Source organism: Botryllus schlosseri, chromosome 6, assembly GCF_051294905.1.
Source record: "Botryllus schlosseri isolate E-star chromosome 6, Bs_hap1, whole genome shotgun sequence".
Taxonomy (NCBI): Eukaryota; Metazoa; Chordata; class Ascidiacea; order Stolidobranchia; family Styelidae; genus Botryllus; species Botryllus schlosseri.
This window is the reverse complement of record NC_137241.1, coordinates 24,291,014-24,311,135: the sequence shown is the minus strand read 5'-3', so window position 1 is coordinate 24,311,135 and position 20,122 is coordinate 24,291,014. Positions and strand designations below refer to the sequence as shown.

Genomic DNA, 20,122 nt, shown 5'->3' with positions numbered 1-20,122 from the left:
TTGCAAAAGTCTGTACTCTTAGTGAAGAGAGTGTGCATTAGGGTTGTTCAAAAAAAACTTTTTTTTCCAAATCTCACTCGCCTAATGATTAAATCGTCCGGTTGTCCAAGAAAACGATGCACACTAAATTTGACTCAATTCCAACCAGTAACGGCCGTGCAATCTTGAATTGAAATTTTTAAATTATTAATAAATATAAAAAAATAAAAATTCTCAAATTTTTCTGTCAACCCCATGAAATTGTTTAGCTGTCTTCAAAGACGATGCAAAACAAATTTGAGTTAATTCCGACTAGTCGAAGCGGAACTATTTGAGTTTTTCGTTGATAATCCCCAGATCAAGGATAATCCGAGAATTATCAACGAAAAACTCGAATAACTCCGCTTCTACTAGTCGGAATTGACTCAAATTTGTTTTGCATCGTCTTTGAAGACAGCTCAACAAACCTCCGACGCATAGAAACATGGCAGAGCCGAGACTCGTACCATCAACCATCGATGTCGTGACTACAGTGTTTAACCAACTGCGCCACTCGTTTCCCCACACAGTATGATGTTTACACCCCACGCTATGGTGTAAATCCGATATATTCACACATTTTCCCGCCCATGGATTTACAGTGAGGCGAAAACCATTGTATCAGCACGAGAAAATAATTTTTAAAGCAACAATTCTTCTTTTGTATGTTTGTCGCGAGTATGTTTTATAATTTTTCTAATGGAAAAGTTTGTAATACACTAATCCTAGCCGGAAAACCGTTGCAATACATTATGCACATAAAGGTTCGATATTACACATTATTGCAAATATTACAAATTGGCTCAGTTCTTTCTGGCTAAGTGATCCTTTATAGTGATCCTATAATGACAGAGGATACCAGCACGACAATGACGAAATTCGAGAGCCTAAAGCAGTGGTTCTTAACCTTTTTTCCTCCAGCGCCCCCTTTCAAAAATTATCGTGCTCCAGCGCCCCCCCCCCCCCAACTTCATAATGTAAGGAATGTAATAAAGACAATGAGTAAGAGGGAGGGCCGTAACAGCACTTCGTCAACCCCCTAAAAACGATTGCCTTGCGCACCCATAGTGTGATAAACCGAACTTCTGAGGGCTTCGCCCCCACGAACCCCCTATCGTGATTTCGATGGTCAGCAAAGTTTGTGTGGCCTGGTCGCTCTAAGTACCAAAATTTTCTATAATGCATGAATGAATAGGTGGTAATTACATATATAAGTCGCGATAAACGGAGTGAGCTGTTGTATAGGACGATAAAGGGCACGTAATTAATAATTAAACATATTCGGGCGTGCCCGCAGGTACAATTATTCGTTACCAGGGCCGTAACAGCACTTCGTCAGCCCCCCCCCCCCCCCAAACAAAAAAACGTTGGTCCTGGGCCCCCATCGGGTGATAAACCAAGCTTCCGGGGGACTTCACTCCCAGACCCCCATTAGGCTGTCCTCTATATGATTGAATTGGTCAATATCATCGGGAATTGCATGTAAATTGAGATTAATTTTTATCCTCTCTCTGCTCACGTAAACACATTTGCCGGTAGAGCTGAGTGAGGTGCAATGTTCCCTCTAAGCTGCGCACGTGCGCAGTGCTGACACGGTCTCTGCGCACAGAAAATCTACGTTGCGCACAACAAATCCGAAGTTATTACCTTTTTTTAGTCGATACGCACTGTTGTCCAGGGGTCAGCGCAGTGAGTTGTTGAGTGTGCGCAGACTCATCAAAACTTGAAGCGAACATTGTGAGGTTTCTTGGAAACTGTAGGGCCCGTTACTAATAATTAAACATATTCGGGCGGGCGAACCCGTTGGTATGACTTCGTTGCATGATGTTATTTCGTGACCCCCTGTCTGCAATATCAAAAAATATAGAATCGCTCAACGGGGATATCGCCCAACAGGAATATCCCTGTCGCCCAATCGTACTAAACTAAAAGATGCACACGATTTCAGATTGGTATTTCTTCACTGACATACGTCTTCTGGGGTTCAGATTGCCAAGACAGGAACATTCGGTGTCAGTCATTTAGGCGCCCATGGACAATTAAACCTATATGTATTTTGAAGGCTATATGTAACGAAGTTTTCGGTGTTAATTTGCTCTGAATACTCATTAAGGATATGTCCTATCACCACATCATCTACTGCGAAGCCATTTTTCTCCAGCGCCCCCCATACCGCCCCCCTGAGCCCAGCGCCCCCCATATCGCCCCCTGAGCGTTTCCGCCCCCCTTCAAAATCGCCAGCGCCCCCTGGGGGGCGCTGGGGGCAAGGTTAAGAACCACTGGCCTAAAGGATTGAAGAGCGCACAACGAGATATGCGTAAATGTGGACGGTGCAATACAGAGACGGATGAACATTGTACCTGACTTGCAATATGTGGTCGGGACGCACAAGGCGAAAGACGAAAAGAGCTATATCTGGAAACTACCATGACTAGATAATAATAACATGACCCGTCCGAGATTAAGGCGTGCAGGTCTATTGTATGGTACATCTAAGAATATCCGTGCGCAGGGAATTGTCACGACTTGGTAGTATTATACACTGATAACAGGAAGAGGGCGATCGGTTTATCAATGAAGCAGTCATAACATAGCTTTCTTACAATATTCAGACTGTATACAATACAGTGCGGTCGAATATGGCGAAAAACAAAGAGTTTTTATCGTTGGTAGAAAGGGCAATCGGCGAATGGGGGATAAAAGAAGAAAATATTGCCAACCTGGATTCTTTGAAATGTATAAAAAAGGAAGGAAAAGACTCGATCCCAAAATACCGTGTATGGATTGTTGCAACTACTGTGTTTCTCATACTCGCGATTTCGCCAGCATTACTTTACAAAAGTGCTCGGCGCAGGTCAGATTTCGCGTTCAACATCTACGACAGTTACTTCGACTATATGTATGGTTCTTCAGCCGAGGACGAAACCTGCCTTGTTGGTGCTTTGCCAGATATCCAAGAACACTTCAGGCCGCCAATTGACTGCTCTCTGTGCGCTGGTGTTACGGAAGTGCATCGGGTAACGAACTTAAGCCACGCAGATTTCTTGGCAAAATATGCCTATTCCATGCAACCGGTAATTGTAAAGGATGGTCAAAACGACTGGAAAGCCAAAGATACGTTCAGTTTCGATTTTTTTAGGAATATTTACAGCGAGGGATCGCAAGCGCTTGAGAAAGTCATGGCAGACTGCCAGTTTTTTCCTTACAGAACCGAATTCGACAGCCTTGGAGAAATGTTGAACATGAGCAAAGAACGGTTAGAAGGCAACGGAGAGCCGTGGTATGTTGGCTGGAGCAACTGTGACGGGAAAGTAGCCAACCTTTTACGCAAGCACTATAATTTCCCTTATTTCCTACCTCCAATATTGGATCATAGCAAAACAGATTGGATTTTCATGGGTTTACCTGGATATGGAGCGTTTATGCACATCGATTCTGTGGGCGCTGTAGCCTGGCAGGCTCAAGTACGCGGAATAAAGAAATGGACAATTGAAGCACCGGCCGAATGCGCTGGAATTTGCACCTCTAGAATGGAAATAATTGTTGAACCAGGAGATATAATTGTTATCGATGCAGATAAATGGTATCATTCAACGTTAATTTTAGGCAATGACACCAGCATCGTCATAGGATCCGAATTCTATTAAAAATGCAGTGACTGGAAGCTCACTATGTGATATCATTACAATTCTATACTGCAAGCAATAGGAATGTGAGATTTTCGACATTTGGTGTAGATTTTTTACCTTAGCATTTCCACAACATATCTTCACTCTAAATATGTCTATTATGCTGAATACCATGTAGTCACATTGTCGTGTTCTGTTCAATATGTTGCGATGAGGTGACTCAAATCACTTTGATAGAGTGTTACATTTCTGATCTCGTGTTTTATCCGCCACATCACTCACTCATAATGGTAATTCAATCTTAAGAAACCAATCCATCATTTGCATATAGCGAAATGACGACTCCTGGTAGGAAATGAACAAACCGAATTCGTTGTGATTGTGACCAATATCGAACAAAATATATATTATACTAGGCATGTATGTTTTTTATCGCAGGTTGCTTGCATTGCACAAATGAATGTTTGGAAACATTTTACTTGTAGATATATGAATTACCACGTTTTAACTCGTTGAACGATAATCGTGTACAATGTGATGCGAGGCTGCAGAATGCAATGCCATTCGCCCATGCACCAGTATTTTTTACAATTTTGTGTATTCGGAATTGCACCGCTATGCTGCAGAACGGCGAATTGTAAATATACTCTGGTATATTATATGTAGTGTCGGACTAATTCTGTGAATAAACGGATATTGCACAAAAGTTGAATGAATATAGTTAGGAGCACACTTCAAGTCAATAAGAAGGAATAACATTTTTATTATAATCCAACTTCCAACAGTAAATAACCATACCTTTAATTAGGTAGTGCAACACCCATTCTGCTTAAAATTTAAATACATTTACAACGCGATTGTTTAAAACATGGCCCTTGTTTAAAACAGGTTTTTCTTTATTATTATTATAGCCATCACCACCTATGAAAAAGAGCATCTGAATTCTGAAATGACAATATTTGGTTCATTTGTATGCGTGTGCAGTGTGCACGACACAGAATTCTCGAAAGTACAAGAAAACATTGCATGCTTTTAACAGTATACAAACATACTATATAGTGAGCGTCAAAATAGCGAGTGGTAAAATTACGTGGCATTAGAAATAACGATTGGGGGTTGGGGTAAGGGTTCGGTATTCGGTTAGCTTAATGACAAGCGATACCGTCAGATTTAGGATTTTTTTAATGTCTCGCTATTGTTAAACTCGCCGTTTCGAAAGTCTTTTTAACACTCGCTATATTAAGAATGCGAGTCGATCGTTTTAACAGGTGTGTTATAAAACACAATTTGCTTTAAATGCAGCCCCAGTAATAGCATATGAGTGAATCGGGAAACCAGGAATTAGCTCGAAGAGGTCGGTACATGAATATGCTAGATAGGCCTATATATTTTTATGCAGAACAAGAAACATGTGTAATGAGACTGGCCAAGAAAATTGCTTATGCTGCTTTATACCATTTCTAGTACACATCAATCGGATATTGTAATGCCCATAGTATAACTTTCTTTTCGGTTGTCTGATACATAAAACTAATTGCATAATGATAGTATACATGTCATTAATGAAAAGTCTGCTGCATCACTAGGGTGTATGTAACATCTGTACGGAAGTGTGGAACATTACGGTCTCATGAGCGAGCTATATACGACCTGCCTTCTAAGTATTCGTTAGCTAGGAATAAGTTTTTAGTTTCACTATTGATTCAGAACGAGGTGCAGCCCTGCATACAAGTAAACGTCGATATGCAAAACGGTGTATCAGATAGTAAAGACAGAATAGTGGAGAGCTTTGATTCCCTGATTTCGGTGGCACTGAAGGATTTTGGAATCTCGGAGGAGGATATAAAAAATCTCAAATCTGTACAATCGTTCAAAAATCAGTATAAAGAAAAACATGATGAAATTCCCAGGGCGTTACTTTTTGTGGTCGTATTACTGCTTTCCGTCGCAATTCCGATATTTTCACATCAACTTTTGATCAAGACTGAATTCGGGTACCACGTTCTGGATAAATATTTCAACTTCACGACCGGGAGCTCAGCTCTTGATGAATTGTGCTTGATACAAATACCTTACTCCGCATTTGAAGCTTTTAGACCTCCTGTTTTTTGTGACGAATGCGCCAATGTCGAAGGTGTTCACAGGGTGACGAATCTAACGCATGAAGAATTTTTGGAAATTTATGCGTTCTCTATGCAACCGGTTATCGTAACGGACGGCCAAGTAGGATGGACAGCTAAGGAATCGTTTAGCTTCGAGTTTTTCCGTAACGTGTACAGTGAAGGATCGAGAGCGTTGGAAAGAGCCACAGACTGTCAATTTTTTCCTTACGAATCGGAATTTCAAAATCTGAGTGCGATGTTGAATATGAGCAAAGACCAAGCAAATGGAAGTGAGCGTCCTTGGTACGTCGGCTGGAGTAACTGCGATGGAAAAGCAGCAAACATACTTCGAAAGCATTACGAGTTCCCGTATTTCTTGCCACCGGATCTGGATCACAGTAAAACAGATTGGGTGTTTATGGGGCTTCCTGGGTATGGAGCGCCTAATCACATTGATGCAGTGGACGCTTCATCTTGGCAAGCTCAAGTAAAGGGTACGAAGAAGTGGATACTGGAGGCTCCTCCTGAATGCTACGGTACATGCAGGCAGCGAATAGAAATTGTTGTCGAACCTGGTGACATCATTGTTCTTGACACGAATAAGTGGTTTCATTCAACATTGATTCTTGGAAATGAGACCAGCATTGTGATTGGATCTGAATATTATTAAGGCAAATGAATTAAGATTGCCGTATAATATGGATTGTGCATGCATGTGTATATTTGTATAGTAGAACCTTCATATATTTATCCCAGTATATTTGATGCATTTTTGTTGCTGATACTTCGGTCTCGGACCGAGTGATGTGGAAGCGCGAACAATGGAAATGCACCCTTAATTCATTAAAACAGGATACATCGATTCGTTTGGCGATATATACATACAACCCGTGCCTCATAAAAGTCCATATTCTGCTCAAGTTACGAAAATTTTGCGCATGTTTTATCTTGTAGTATTGTAACTTATTAGCACGTGTGCAACCCGACCGTGGACCATCGCTGTTCGAGATTGCAGCTAACAAAAGGGAATGCAATATTCACCCACATTGCGTAATCAACACATCTGTAATTCTGTATATATCAATATAGGCTTGTGTGAAATCAGACAACAAACGAAATTGAGTGTGCACTATGTTTTGATTCACACGTCAATACAGTTACCTTTAGATGTGCGATGTGCAGCGAAAAACTTTGAATCGTATATTTGCGTGTGCATTGCACACAGATGCAAGGGGTAAGTTACGGGAAAAAGTAGCTAGAATATATTTTTTAAGGCATAAGGCATGGGAAACGGACTGAAAACCACGACTTTTTTTAAGTCAACGAATTCTGAACAACCCGAATGTGCAATTGCGCAATGCGCATACGACCTACGAGCAGACGACAACGCGTTGTGATTTGTCAATTGTGATATTGTCTTCTTCTCAATTTGTCAAGTGGAAAACGTAAGATGGCCAACACCGGAAATTATATTCTCGATGATTAAAACTAATTTCGTTCATCCACGTTTAACTGAAACATAGTTAAGTCAGATATCTGAGACGGGATTGTCATCACAGGATATTGCGGAAGACTGCTATGAGAAATTTCCGCTTTTTCACTTGTCTGGTATTATGAACTATAACGTAACTGCTCCGCGTTGATAACATATGTTGCCGGTCGAGTTCGACCACGTAAAGTAAAGTAAAATCTAAGAGCGCCTATATCTTATTGAACTCACGGATTGACGGTGTTATGTAGCTCACACCGCACATCCGCATGATCGTCCCTCCATTATTGTAAAATGCGTATACTCCAACAGTGTAATACTAATAGTCGCAAAGAATCCAAAAACCTTCGGGCACGGTCGTTTCATTTCTTATCGACAGTTTTCTTGTGGTGTCAATTATTTAATCATCACATTACGGTTAAATTATATAAATTATACCAGTAAACCTTTCAAGCGTGTGGCCTAATGTAACAACGTACGGTTGACGTGAACGGAATACGAGACGCTATTTTCAGATATCACGTGACTATGTGAATGTGCTTACGATTGGTGAAATTAATTGATCCGTTCGATCAATCCGTGCTTGATTACAGGTACTTGTGCGGATAGGCTCGAGAAACAGAGGCTAGAGTTGGGCGATCATTACGTCTAGCTCCGCGAACAGTTCATTATAGTAATGTCACCAGAAAATGATAACGTCGCGATCAAATCCGAGGAGTTTAATGTGTTAATGAAGAAGGCAGTTAAAGAATTGGGAATTTCGACCGAGCTCATCGCGAGCCTGCACAGCGTCAAATTGATAAAGCACGACTCGAGGCCATGGTCCGCCAGAGGAGGAATCATTATTTCAGGCGTCATATTTTTAGCATTGATCCTGATCCCAACGATCGTCTACACTAGCATGCTATATCAACTACATGTAACGCAGTGGCTACTAGACATTTATCTAGGCCTTACTGGAGATACAAACACTGCTCATGAAAGCTGTCTCGTGCCAATTACTGAAGAGATGCAGGATCCTTTTCGACCACCAGTGAATTGCTACGAATGTGCGAATGTGACAGGAGTACATCGGGTCAGAAACCTATCTCACGAGGACTTCATTGAAAAGTACGCGTTTACCATGCAACCGGTTGTGATTGAAGACGGGCAAGATGGGTGGACTGCAGGGAACAAGTTCAGCTTTGATTTTTTTCGGCAGTTATATGGCGTAGGATCTGAGGCGCTAGAAAAAGTGACCAATGCTTGCCAGTTTTTTCCATACCGCACGGAATTCAGCAACCTAGGAGAAATGCTGAATATGACGAAAGAAAGAGCAGAAGGAAAAGAGAAACCGTGGTACGTTGGTTGGAGCAATTGCGACGGCAAAGCAGCGAACACTTTACGAAAGCATTACAAATTTCCCTATTTCTTGCCGTTATCATTAGATCACAGTAAAACAGATTGGGTGTTCATGGGATTACCCGGTTATGGAGCACACATGCATATAGACGCGGTAGGCGCTCTTTCTTGGCAAGCACAAGTAAGAGGGATAAAGAAATGGATGCTTGAATCTCCGCCAGAATGTAGCGGAATTTGCATGTCATCGATGGAGATTATTGTGAATCCTGGCGATATCATCGTACTTGATACAAACAAATGGTTTCACGCAACTTTGATAATTGGCAATGAAACAAGTATTGTAATTGGATCAGAGTATTATTAAATCGCTATAGGCCAAAAGTTTCCCCAAAACTAGGCGCCTTGATTAACTCAAAACGTTGCATATTTCAAGGGAAGTCTACATCATAAGGCTGGGATCATTATCGATCGCGAAGGGTATAAATTTAGGTCGTCACCGCATCCTAAGCGATCTTTTAATATGTATAAGCCTATGTAATATTTGCCGAGTTTCTTACAATAAATAACTTTCGTCGCGGGTGCGGGACTATTAGATACAGGTATTTCGGGGCCGACGCTTTCCGTGCCAGGACACTTGCAGTGACGGAGTTCTGACCAACATGTGGCTGGGTAAAGTGCGGTGCCTTAAAAATTGACGGCGATAAAACCTTGGCGTTGGCCAAAACCGTCGATATTGATATGTTCGATCGTCGAAATGGTCGAAACCGAATAATTTCAAATGCTGCCCAATTTGAAATCGCGTCCGCCACACATGCTTCTAGGACTGCATTGCATACTACTATAGTTGTCTGCATCTTTTCTATGTCATATGTATGACCGTGAAAACGTACATATCATTTTAACATTAAAAATACATTATTTCGATGTGCGAGGCCTGGGTCATCGCTAGATTCCAATAAAACTATGATTTACAAAATCCGATATGTCCAAAATGCGTAATAATTAGGGCAAGTTTTTTTTTTCTTTTTCAGTCGTACTTTGTCACAATATCACAATCTTTACAATTGATATATCATAAGCATCTGCAGGAAGAGATTATGAGGTTGAAATTTTAAATTGAATGAATCACATTGTTCGTGGTTTATCAATTGATCAGTTTTCCACAACTTCAATTGTATCATAGAGTTGCCGTTAGTGAGCAAACAACATCCTTTCCTTGAAGTCCTCATGAGATCTTACCTACGGAATGCGAGTAATTCCAGTAGGCTGAAGGCGATGATAGATCGATAGATAGACCTTACTAGGTCTAAATCCTCCTACACATTCATTAGACGGCATTATATCTTGTTGCATCGCATCTGTAGCTGACGAAAATATAATTGAGCTCATGATTTATGATTATCAAAACACCACACTATTGTGATCCAATGGTAAGATAGGTGAATATGTTGCCTGTCGCGTTTACGTTTTCAATATACAAGAGCCCCTGGCTATGTCTCGCATCGCACCACGGCCCATGGCGCCAAGTCTGAAAAGCGCTGCTAAAGCAGCCAACGTTTATCATAACTTGATTAACACCATATTCGGTTTATAACTTGATACAACGGTTTTACATTGGCGTTTTCGCCTCTGCGAAGAACTATTGTTTGATTCATTTCCCCAGAAAACAATGAAGGAGTGAGCACTTTTTTGCTTTCTCGGAATTTGGTGTCGATGTCACCAGCATGTACCGCATTACACGCTGGAGTCAACGACTTAATTCTTATGGTATCTAGAATGAAAACACTATAACACTAGCGTCTGATGGCTAATTGGCTATAATGTAGCTGTGGCCTACGTAGGCCCATATGTAGCCTAAAATGTTCAATATTTGCTGTCTTGTGAGGGATGATTTACGTAAAGGTATTTCTTAATAGGACCAGCATTGTGATGCCAAGTCAAGCCATAACTATGAGTTTACAGAGAACTTGGATGAAAGTTCGTGTCCGCACGGGCCACAATCTTTCAGGGGTTCGCAACATCCTTACTTGCTAGCTATGTAGGCAATGTGTTTATTGTTTACTGCATCGAACATATCTACATTTCATTGAAGCGGAATGTGAATGCATGTGGGTATCTGATTGAAAGACTACTACAAGTCGTTTCGACTCCCTCGTACTTATCATTTTACCAGAAACTTGTGGCATTTTGACATGATAAAAATATAAAGAAATGGATGAATGAATGATGAATTTCGGTTATTTTACTATTGTTAACCGAGTTGTAAAAGAACCTTTCGTTTTCTATCAATATCGTATCGTTGCTATCAACGAAGTAAAGGGAATGAAAATTTCGGTGATTTGATAAAATGTCATGTGAGTCTTATTATAATTATAGCGCCACCTAAGGATTGCAGATTGGGATTATCGATAATGTAATTTTGACCATGTAGTGCTGTGGTACTATAGATAATCACCCGTTGGTGTTCTTATATAAATTGAAAATCTAGTTTAAAAAAGATGTGTCTAAGTAGAATGAACCCTGAGTTGGATTGACATGAACTGTAAATCGATGCATTCCAACGAAAACGAACACCACAATGCGGCGAGCTGGGCAAATACACGCACCATGCATATATAGAAGAACTTTGAAAACATCGATGAATAATATAGAAATACTAACAAACCTACATAGGTTAGTAATTCATATTGATAGATGAGGCGGAGTTGAGGTACAGCGATTATATTGACTGATACCGTCGGGCGTTCCAGATCTCATCATGGCAGTTGCTGGTAAGTGGTATGCCATATCAGTAAATAATTAATCCACTGTTCGCTACGCCAGTTGAATTGAGATATGAGCTGTTCCTTTGTTCTCAAAGCTAAATTACGGCAATAGTGATTGTGATACTGATTTGTGATTTCAGTATCCCAAGATGCCAATGATCGGCTTGTGTAGGAATCCGTCGGTCATCACAACATCCCATAACCGATCAATCAGATGAACTCAGACATAAAAGGCGTTGATTGACATACAGACGTCTGCTGAATTATAAATAAGCTCTCATTATACACTCACGAGGGTCGAGGGATCAGGGATGGGTAACCTGCTATACCCGCCCTATCATTTTTGGCCCACTTGCATTTTCATGTTGCTAGTGACTTTCTTTTTGTAAAAGTACTCAACGACACAGATATCTATGTGAAAGACATTACCCATGAAATGGATTAGACTTGTTTGTGATTTATCAACAATTTCCTCATTAAACCGCTGACTGTGCTTTCAGTTGAATATTAAATACCTGTGAACGGTCCTAGTTTCAACGTGATTGTGTAGGTATTACAATGTTATATTTGTTATTCAATCTGTTCATAGTTTTAGTCATCTGGAAAAATATGAAGTAAGGTAGGTTAAGTGTGCTGTGCTACACCAGATACTGCCCCAATTAATTATTTCTGGAACGATTCTGCTGATTCAGGCCACTTGCCCATACGACTATTCAACATATAGACCGATTTTCAATCAAATCTGGCCCAAATGGCTAGAAGCTACCTTCGGGTTAATTTACCTGTATCGTTTCCATGTCTGCTGTAGATTAAGCTCCACTTCACATGAACTGATAAAAATGTTGAAACTAAGACTGCAAATAGGAAAGACCCATTCACTCATCCCCGCTTTTCCTGCCCGATATAACATCACTTCTGTGGTTTAAGATTTTCGTATGGTTTTTACCAAGTCATAAGGTTGCTAGTCACAAGTCCATCTTACATAGATTTGATTCCAGTCAATTTCAATACCATCCCCAAGTCAAGTCCTAGTCATAGTGTTAAGACCCGAGTTAGATTTCAAGTCATTGCGTACACTGGTTAGTTTCGAATTCAAGTAATGTTCAACCCACTTTTATGCAACTCTGCTTGGTTGGTATCTAATGCCTCACTACCATAATTTTCCTCATTCCTAACAGTTTCTGTCCCTGATATTCAGGTACGAGTACTGATAGACAAATACCGATATTGTGGAACGTTACTATTAGAGTGACAACTGACAAGTCACGACTCGAGTCATTACAACCCTGGATTTTCATGTGCAATTGTAATCTGAAAGAAAAATGTGGTCTGCCCAAATTTTATGTGATTCATGCGACTATCAGTACTCAAGGAGGTTCCGCACTCCTGCACTGCCAGACAATGTATGGAAGTTGAATATGTGGGGTTTGGACATTTCCTATTCAGAGATTATATGTGATCTTCGCATCACTTTTTTCACCTGATTCATGTTTTTTTTTTTACATGTTCTTCATTGGATGCATATTGATAACCACGAAGGGTGAGTTACATAAATTTCGTAATACATCAAAAATTGATTTTCTCCTCTCAAGCTTGATCTAGCTTATTCCATCACCTGACCATGTTTTTATTTTCATGGCAGCCTCGTCATATTGGCACTTTGTGGATCAGCATCGCTTACTTTGCTCATGTTAGCATGTGCACTTCCTCAATATGGGTGAGAACATACTGTTAGTATGCAATGATCGTGATCGTAAATAGAAGTGAATTTTCTTTCAAGTTCGTATTGGCCTCTTTTTGAACTGATGTTCTACATTCTTGCACCACTGCCGATCGCCATTGCTCGGCGACTAGCAGATGATATTGATTCAACAAGTACAGCATGCAAGGAGCTGTCAGTCTTTCTTACCACCGGGATTGTTATCTCTGCTATGGGTCTACCGATTGTGCTAGCGAGAAACACAGTGGTAAGTAACAAAATGTTGAGAAGATTACCTTTACAAGCATCTTTCCTTATAATTGTGATTCGACAGATTCAATGGGGTGCATGCGGACTAACACTCGCGGGAAATTCCGCAGCTTTCTTAACGGTTTATGGATTTTTCTGGTATTTCAGCCAAGATTCCGGCTATGAATTCCAGCGATGGTGAATTTGAGGTTGCACCTCACTTTGTAATGTTGTTATGCAGCACACTTGTGAAAATATTATACTTTTTATTCAATATATGTCATTCTTTGAAAATTAACGAAAGTGTTTTCCTGTGCACTCTTATCTGTTCCAGACATGAGAGTACTGGTAGGAAGTGATTGGAAGCGGTCAGTTGTAGGAAATGATTGGAAGCGCAGTCAATTTTTTTCGATTTTCTTTTGCTCTGATATTATGGAGAAAGAAACTCCATTATTTTGAAGCTTTTTAATCAATGAAGTGTCACGAAAAACAGGGGCTGGGGTATATACGCCACCTCGGCCTGGCAACAACTCCCTCTCGGATGATACACAACATGCACTTTGAACCAAGGCTATCGGCGTTAAGGCATATCCAATTTCTGGCCCACTTACGCCTAGCACCATCTCACTATCATATGGCATAGAAGTATTGCATTCAGCAATCTTCTCATACCCTTTGCAGAGCATTGTAAACTTGAATCCAGCGCCTGCAATTTGGTCGTCAGTAGGTCCCGTCTTGGTGAAGCCTCCAGCCGTGAAGAAACTTGGATACTTCAGCATAAGCTTGGTTCCCACAGTAGTTAATGTCATGATTTTCAAAATGATCAGGAACAAAATGATACAAATCATCTGGAAGAAGCTGGTAGAGTAATACATTGCAAATTGAGCGGGCGTCTCATTTCGTTGCTCATATAAGAATCTTTGACTTCTTTTTACTACCGACACATCTGCTCCAAAAAAGGGAAGAGCAAATTTTCCTTCCTTTCTGTGTATTCCTTTCACCTTCATTTTTGGTCCACAAACAGGAACTTTTTTACCAGAGTGAGATTTCCTCGATGCCCGCAGAGACGAAACGCTGGCAATGCTATTCACCAGAGATGAATACGTCCCATAATTCCCAGTCATCCCTTTATCTCCATGGGTCAACTGAAAATGGTTTTCGACAGATCCGAGTGTGCCAGAGAAGGTATCTTTAGCGTATATCATCCCTAACTCGCTGGGTATGCAGTCAAAGCCGCAAGCTAGTATAATGTAAACTCCTTTTTCAGCAGCAGCATCGTTGTATTTCATCCTGGTACGCTCCATAAATTCCGGCTCACCCGTTATGTCCAAATAGTCTGCACCAGCCTCAATGCAAGCTTTGACAACAGGCTCACCGTGAAATCTATATGGCCCTACACAGTTTAAAACCACTTTCGCCTTCTTGCACATTGCTACCAGCGAACTGTAATCACTTGTGTCCGCTTCTATTATTGCAGCATCTCCTTGCACGGACTGTTCATCGTTCATCCATTTCAGGACAGAGCGCAGTTTTCCGGCGTCGCGTCCTGCTATTGCAATACGATAATTCTCATGACAGCCTTTTCTAAACAGTTCGACGACCACACGTTTTCCTGTAAAGCCCGATGCTCCGTAGACAACCAGGTCGAATTTCTCCATCACACCCGATGCTATGCTTGTTTCTCACTCGGAGTGCAGGTCGCTATCATGTGTCAATCTTCAAAGGAAGGTTGCGACATTATCGTAAGATCCAAAGTCCAATGATCGGATTTGATCACTAGATCCGAATCCAGTCTGCACCCTATATGCATTCTTGTCGGTATCCTACACCAAAAACCTCAATCAAATCCAAGGCGTACAATCGTACAAAAGCTATGTATTCCAGATTAGAGACTCGATTACAGGCCAAACGCAATTTCAGTCAAGTTCACAGTTCCTGGATTCGCCAGATTTGGCGTTTCGACCTCGATTCGGTTCCGAGCAAATCCGATCCGCATAATGCGTGCATTTCGAATCTGGTATTTGCAATCAAGAACCGCAAAACCATGTCCAATATGCCCATCCCTCGAAAAGGATTAACATTACATGGACAAATCGCTTCTCGAAAGATTTGGTGTTCCGAACATAGAAGATATGAGGAAGCTAGAAATTGCCCAGTTTATGTATCAGTTCCATTGCGGTCAATGTCCCTCAAATTTCAACGACTACTTCACCACGGAGTCAAAAGCGCACAAGTACAGCACACACGCGTCAACGAAGAACAACTACCATGTGATCAGGACGGAATACAAGAAAACGCATTGCTCTATCAAGTATGCCGGACCCCAATTGTGGAACAGCATCTCGCCGGCTATCCGACAGTCGTCGAACATGTACGCATTCAAGTCGAAATGCAAGCAATTTCTTCTAAATGAATACTAGCCAGCCTTCAGGATTACCGGACCACGACCAAACATCGACCTCGCCCTCCGCTGCATGCCACCTCATTTTGTCGCTTGCGTCTTATATTCTCTGCATTACTTTTCATTCAGTGTGCTTGTGCAAATGTGCATGCCTCTTCTTTACTTCGCCTAGGCTAAGGTGGGTGTCTGATCTTAAAGGCTACTCCAAGTTGTTTCGGGACACCTTCCTATCTTTTCAGTGTATCGCAGTCTTGTGATGTTTTGAAATGCTGAAAATATTAATAAAAACTGACTGACTGACTGATGGTAATCACGATCAGAAAATGACTCCACGAAAGATGTCAGTACAATTTCTGACTTCATGTATAAATCTGTTCCTGTTCATTCATTTAACAAATATTTTACTCTCAAATTCCACAAGATGTTGATGCAAGGAAAAATTTGCCTACAATGCCTACAATGCAGTACATAATAACATAAAATCAAGTCATAAAAAGGCAAGAGTGTATGAAAATTGAAAGAATAAATAAAACTAAATATGTGTATGCATAAATAGTATTATTGCTTTTTTTTATCAATCTTATTGTGATTTCAACCTCTTCATTTGTTTTATAGCTGCCAAAAATTATTCTCCAAAAATTATCGACTGACGTTGATCCCGTTGCAGCGTATCCGTTGCTTCCATTGCAACGTTCGATCTGTTATTGCAATGAAGTTTACGTATCCACTACCCAGGAAAGTTATTTCGTAGTTGTGTTCGGATTTTGTGTTTGAATCGCGGAAAGTATTGGCTTATGTAAGTAATATCTACGCGTTATGAAATATGGAATACAATTTGTCTTGTTACACTTATGAAAACGCGTCCGTGGTGGATGACATATGGGCGGGAAAAGTGACTGTGTTCGTACTAGGAAAGCGTTTCACTCTCCCAGCAGACAAAGATGAATTCATTCAATTTGTGAGGTCTCGATTCTGGTTCACATATAGGAAGAGCTTCGGTCCAATAGGTGGTACTGGTCCAACAAGTGATGCCGGATGGGGCTGTATGCTGAGATGTGGTCAAATGATGTTGTCTCAGGCTATCATGGACATGAAGTTAGGTCGAAAATGGAAATGGAGACCCGATGAACTGCAAACCAAGCATTACTACACCATTTTAAAGAGTTTTTCGGATGAAAGAACAAGCCCATTTTCAATCCAGCAAATAGCTCAGATGGGAGTCCAGGAAGGCAAAAAAGTTGGAGAGTGGTTTGGGCCGAACACTGTCGCACAAGTGCTTAAGCGTCTTGCAGTTTTTGACAAATCCAGCGATATCGCTATCCACGTTGCCATGGACAGTACTGTAATCAGAAAGGATGTAGAAGTTACGTGTGTTGGTAAGAGTTCAAGCCCCACTCAATCTGCAGAACAAAATGTGTGGAAACCACTTTTACTAATCATCCCTTTGAGATTAGGTTTGACCGAAGTAAACCCTTTGTATCACGAGAGTCTGCGGACCTACTTCACCTGGGAACAGAGTGTTGGTATGATTGGAGGAAAGCCAAACCATGCCTATTACTTCTTAGGGTATGTCGATGCAGATGCGTTGGTCTACCTTGATCCTCATACAACTCAAACGTGTGTGCAATGGGATGGTGATGCTTTGGACACCATGTCGGATCGGTCCTATCACTGTGACAGTCCCAGTAGGATGCTGGCATCTCATCTTGATCCGTCTCTCGCAATTGGTTTCTTTTGTAAAGACAAGAATTCGTTTGAAGATTTGTGTGAAAAGGCCTTGAGTTTATCAAGTAAAAGTAAATCTGTTTCATTATTTACAGTCATGGAATCACAGCCTACATGTAGTGTTGTCGATTCCCGCGTTGTCTCGGTATCGGTACATAATCGGAATTTACTGCGATCTGGCTGTGAGGTTGATGATTCCTCTTGCCTTACGTTGGACTCAGATGAAGATTTGAATGACATCGATGAAGAGTTTGAAATTCTGGATGTGACATGAATGAGATTGATATTTACGCAGAATTTTGCAGTTAGGATTTGAAAACGTTGACTGTGGCGATGAATTGGCTGCTAGATAATGAAATGTCAAGTTAAAAATGTGTATGCTTCGATTGGCGCCAAAATACTGAAGCAGTCGCCCACATCATTTCTATGGATGTCTTGATATATACGCCTATATATGATTTTCTTTGAAAACATGGATTTATCCTATGCACAAAATTTACAGTACTTCATGGTAAAGCATTGCACATGAATAATAATCACTAAAATTAGGAAAGAGCTGACATGACGACGTCTTTTGTTAGGATTCAAGCTGAGATACGATTGTTATGCTGCCCCAGGTGTGGTACTTTTTCTTAAATCAGCCGAGAGTAGATAACTGACCGACTTTGCCGGTGCGTTTTCGATAAAATATGTAAACTAATTTTATGGAGAAAGTTGACAATATACTGAATTTCTGAAATTTCAAATATTACATTCAGATTTGCCCCTAAACTCTCTCTGTGTTGATATATTTATGTGTTTGTTCAATTCTCTGTTTGTATTTATCATAAATTGAAAATCAACAGTTTATTTATATCATGTGTAAGCGATCAAGTTGTGTATTATTACAGGCAGAGTGGTCAGTAACGAAGTATGATACCATACCTCTAGTTTTTTCATCTCGCTCTACTTTTGAAGTGTTGATATTTTTAGAATACTTTAAACTCTACTTAAGCAGCTTTTGACGCAAAACTACCAGGGTTATACATAACCAACTCGCAAGGTTACGAGACACTATTCAATCTTTTATAGTTTTGACTCAAATCAAGTGGAGTCATTTTCAATTCATTATCGAGTCAAGTCTGATTCCAAGTGGGTTTGCAGAGGGTTGAGTCCGAGTCATTGTGTTCTCCGTTCAGCTTCGAGTTCAAGTTGTATTCGACCCACTTTTTTACAATTCTGTGTGGGGGTCCGGGGGTATCAAATGCGTCACATCTTGCATTCATAATATACAGGTTTTTCCCGCTATGGCTATGAGCAGTTTCTCGCCATATTTTCAAATTTCCAGTACTGGTAGATAAATACCAATGATGTGGTAGCTTTTCTAATCTTCGAAATTACGCCAAAAAATTGCGAGTCGAGTGATTACAACCCTGAAAACTGGGCAGAGTAGGAAGAATTATGGACTGATTTATGAGTGAAACTTGCTTAAGATGTGATGTAGCATAGGCTACAACAGAATGCAACCGACCACCTCTACTACAGGCACCATCTCAGCAAATAGTTTGAGGCTTCGATTACAACATTGTAGGTGTTGTCTAGAGCTGGCTTCCTATACTGGAGAGCAGAGGTGGACAAAGCAGTCATTGCTGGTACCCAAATAGAAGTAATGGTGTAAATTTCTACTCAAGTAGAAGAACTGATCCCGCGCAGCATCAGGGAGAAAATTATCAAGTTCAGTAAATCTGTCCTGCAAATTCGCTTCATACTTCATGAAAGTCAACATAATGTGCGAAATTTGGGTAATGAGTTTTGGCGCATGACAGCCCCGTCGTTTAGGCTAATTCGGGTATACTGGTGTATGGTGGGGGTTCGGCGGTAACGATAGTGACGAAATATATCGTAGAAAGCCTGTGTTGGTTCGATCAGAATCTTTCTTTTTTCTTCTTAGTTGCATCATATTCTTACGGCGACAAACAAGTCCAGAAAAAGACCCGATGAAAGAGCGCACTCGAAGTAATGGAAAGAGCCGCGGAATAGAGACTAACATCAAGAGAGGAACTGAAATGGGGCACTAGGCCGAGGTGAATGCCAGTTGAAGAGACCGCTACTGCAACCGCAACTGGTCGTTCTGCATCCTCCTATATCCGTTCATTACATCGCATTGTACATTGTGAGTGTCTTGTTCGGATGAAAATATAATCTGACGAATATTGATCATATTCTTGTGACAACTACCAAGCTATACCACAGCACGGATGCAGTCGTTTTCTGGACCCGTATTAAGAGGCCAATTCAGCATTCAAAACGAAATTCCAGCAGTTGAGTTTGATAGAGACCGGCTAGTGCTAGTATGCCGATGCCCTATATTACCATTGATGTGTCTCTTACAAATTCATTAAACTATGCAGCGTGTAGTAATGAAACCGTTCTTATGCACGATACGTGTAAGTGGATGTAAATTCAACCCCTTTCCGAGGCATCGCGAGCCGTGTTTGTGTGAGAACGGGGGATTGCTAATGATAACACTACATTTGATCGCATGCGGCTCGCGGGCATAGCGCCCGAAAACTTAGGCCACTGATCTCGCATTACGTTACGATTTGAAAATGTCATGTTGCAGCGAAGACGTTGCGCAAGCGCAACAATGCTAGGCTACGCCATAAATAATCGAAAACGTTCATGAGGAAATAAATCATTAACATTATTTCATGAAAATTGTTCA

At 40.9% G+C, this 20,122-nt stretch overlaps 6 protein-coding genes across 7 annotated transcripts; 5 read left to right on the top strand and 1 right to left on the bottom strand.

The window, feature by feature from the left end:
• Positions 1-2,510: 2,510 nt before the first annotated feature.
• Positions 2,511-4,353, top strand: LOC145441708 (bifunctional arginine demethylase and lysyl-hydroxylase JMJD6-like). Its single transcript, XM_080319635.1, has one exon. The coding sequence runs from the start codon at positions 2,658-2,660 to the stop codon at positions 3,663-3,665; it is 1,008 nt and encodes a 335-aa protein (XP_080175761.1). The 5' UTR covers positions 2,511-2,657; the 3' UTR covers positions 3,666-4,353.
• Positions 4,354-5,272: 919 nt separating this feature from the next.
• On the top strand, positions 5,273-6,938 carry LOC145441707 (bifunctional arginine demethylase and lysyl-hydroxylase JMJD6-like). The gene has a single exon (XM_080319634.1). The coding sequence runs from the start codon at positions 5,391-5,393 to the stop codon at positions 6,417-6,419; it is 1,029 nt and encodes a 342-aa protein (XP_080175760.1). The 5' UTR covers positions 5,273-5,390; the 3' UTR covers positions 6,420-6,938.
• Positions 6,939-7,803: 865 nt separating this feature from the next.
• On the top strand, positions 7,804-10,956 carry LOC145441706 (uncharacterized). The gene has a single exon (XM_080319633.1). It carries the CDS (start codon positions 7,915-7,917, stop codon positions 8,941-8,943), a length of 1,029 nt encoding a protein of 342 aa, XP_080175759.1. The 5' UTR covers positions 7,804-7,914; the 3' UTR covers positions 8,944-10,956.
• A 241-nt stretch (positions 10,957-11,197) lies between these two features.
• LOC145441709 (leptin receptor gene-related protein-like) lies at positions 11,198-13,595 on the top strand. 2 transcript variants are annotated; one of them, XM_080319638.1, is made up of 4 exons: positions 11,198-11,351; positions 12,987-13,061; positions 13,125-13,311; positions 13,378-13,595. In XM_080319638.1, exons 1-4 carry the CDS (start codon positions 11,338-11,340, stop codon positions 13,492-13,494), a joined length of 393 nt encoding a protein of 130 aa, XP_080175764.1. In that variant the 5' UTR covers positions 11,198-11,337; the 3' UTR covers positions 13,495-13,595. The 2 variants fall into 2 exon arrangements, with proteins under 2 accessions (XP_080175764.1, XP_080175763.1); XM_080319637.1 differs by lacking the exon at positions 11,198-11,351 and adding an exon at positions 11,406-12,884.
• LOC145441704 (saccharopine dehydrogenase-like oxidoreductase) lies at positions 13,539-15,387 on the bottom strand. Its single transcript, XM_080319632.1, has one exon. The coding sequence runs from the start codon at positions 14,948-14,950 to the stop codon at positions 13,691-13,693; it is 1,260 nt and encodes a 419-aa protein (XP_080175758.1). The 5' UTR covers positions 14,951-15,387; the 3' UTR covers positions 13,539-13,690.
• A 1,037-nt stretch (positions 15,388-16,424) lies between these two features.
• On the top strand, positions 16,425-18,276 carry LOC145441703 (cysteine protease ATG4B-like). Its single transcript, XM_080319631.1, has one exon. It carries the CDS (start codon positions 16,517-16,519, stop codon positions 17,690-17,692), a length of 1,176 nt encoding a protein of 391 aa, XP_080175757.1. The 5' UTR covers positions 16,425-16,516; the 3' UTR covers positions 17,693-18,276.
• The last annotated feature ends 1,846 nt before the right edge of the window (positions 18,277-20,122 follow it).

Coding starts and splice junctions, on each gene's coding strand:
- LOC145441704 (XM_080319632.1), bottom strand. CDS start 14,950: ATGGAGAAATTCGACCTGGTTGTCTACGGAGCATCGGGCTTTACAGGA.
- LOC145441706 (XM_080319633.1), top strand. CDS start 7,915: ATGTCACCAGAAAATGATAACGTCGCGATCAAATCCGAGGAGTTTAAT.
- LOC145441708 (XM_080319635.1), top strand. CDS start 2,658: ATGGCGAAAAACAAAGAGTTTTTATCGTTGGTAGAAAGGGCAATCGGC.
- LOC145441707 (XM_080319634.1), top strand. CDS start 5,391: ATGCAAAACGGTGTATCAGATAGTAAAGACAGAATAGTGGAGAGCTTT.
- LOC145441709 (XM_080319637.1), top strand. CDS start 12,832: ATGTTTTTTTTTTTACATGTTCTTCATTGGATGCATATTGATAACCAC. Junction 12,885..12,986: donor CATATTGATAACCACGAAGG/GTGAGTTACATA, acceptor TTTTCATGGCAG/CCTCGTCATATTGGCACTTT. Junction 13,312..13,377: donor TGCTAGCGAGAAACACAGTG/GTAAGTAACAAA, acceptor GTGATTCGACAG/ATTCAATGGGGTGCATGCGG.
- LOC145441703 (XM_080319631.1), top strand. CDS start 16,517: ATGGAATACAATTTGTCTTGTTACACTTATGAAAACGCGTCCGTGGTG.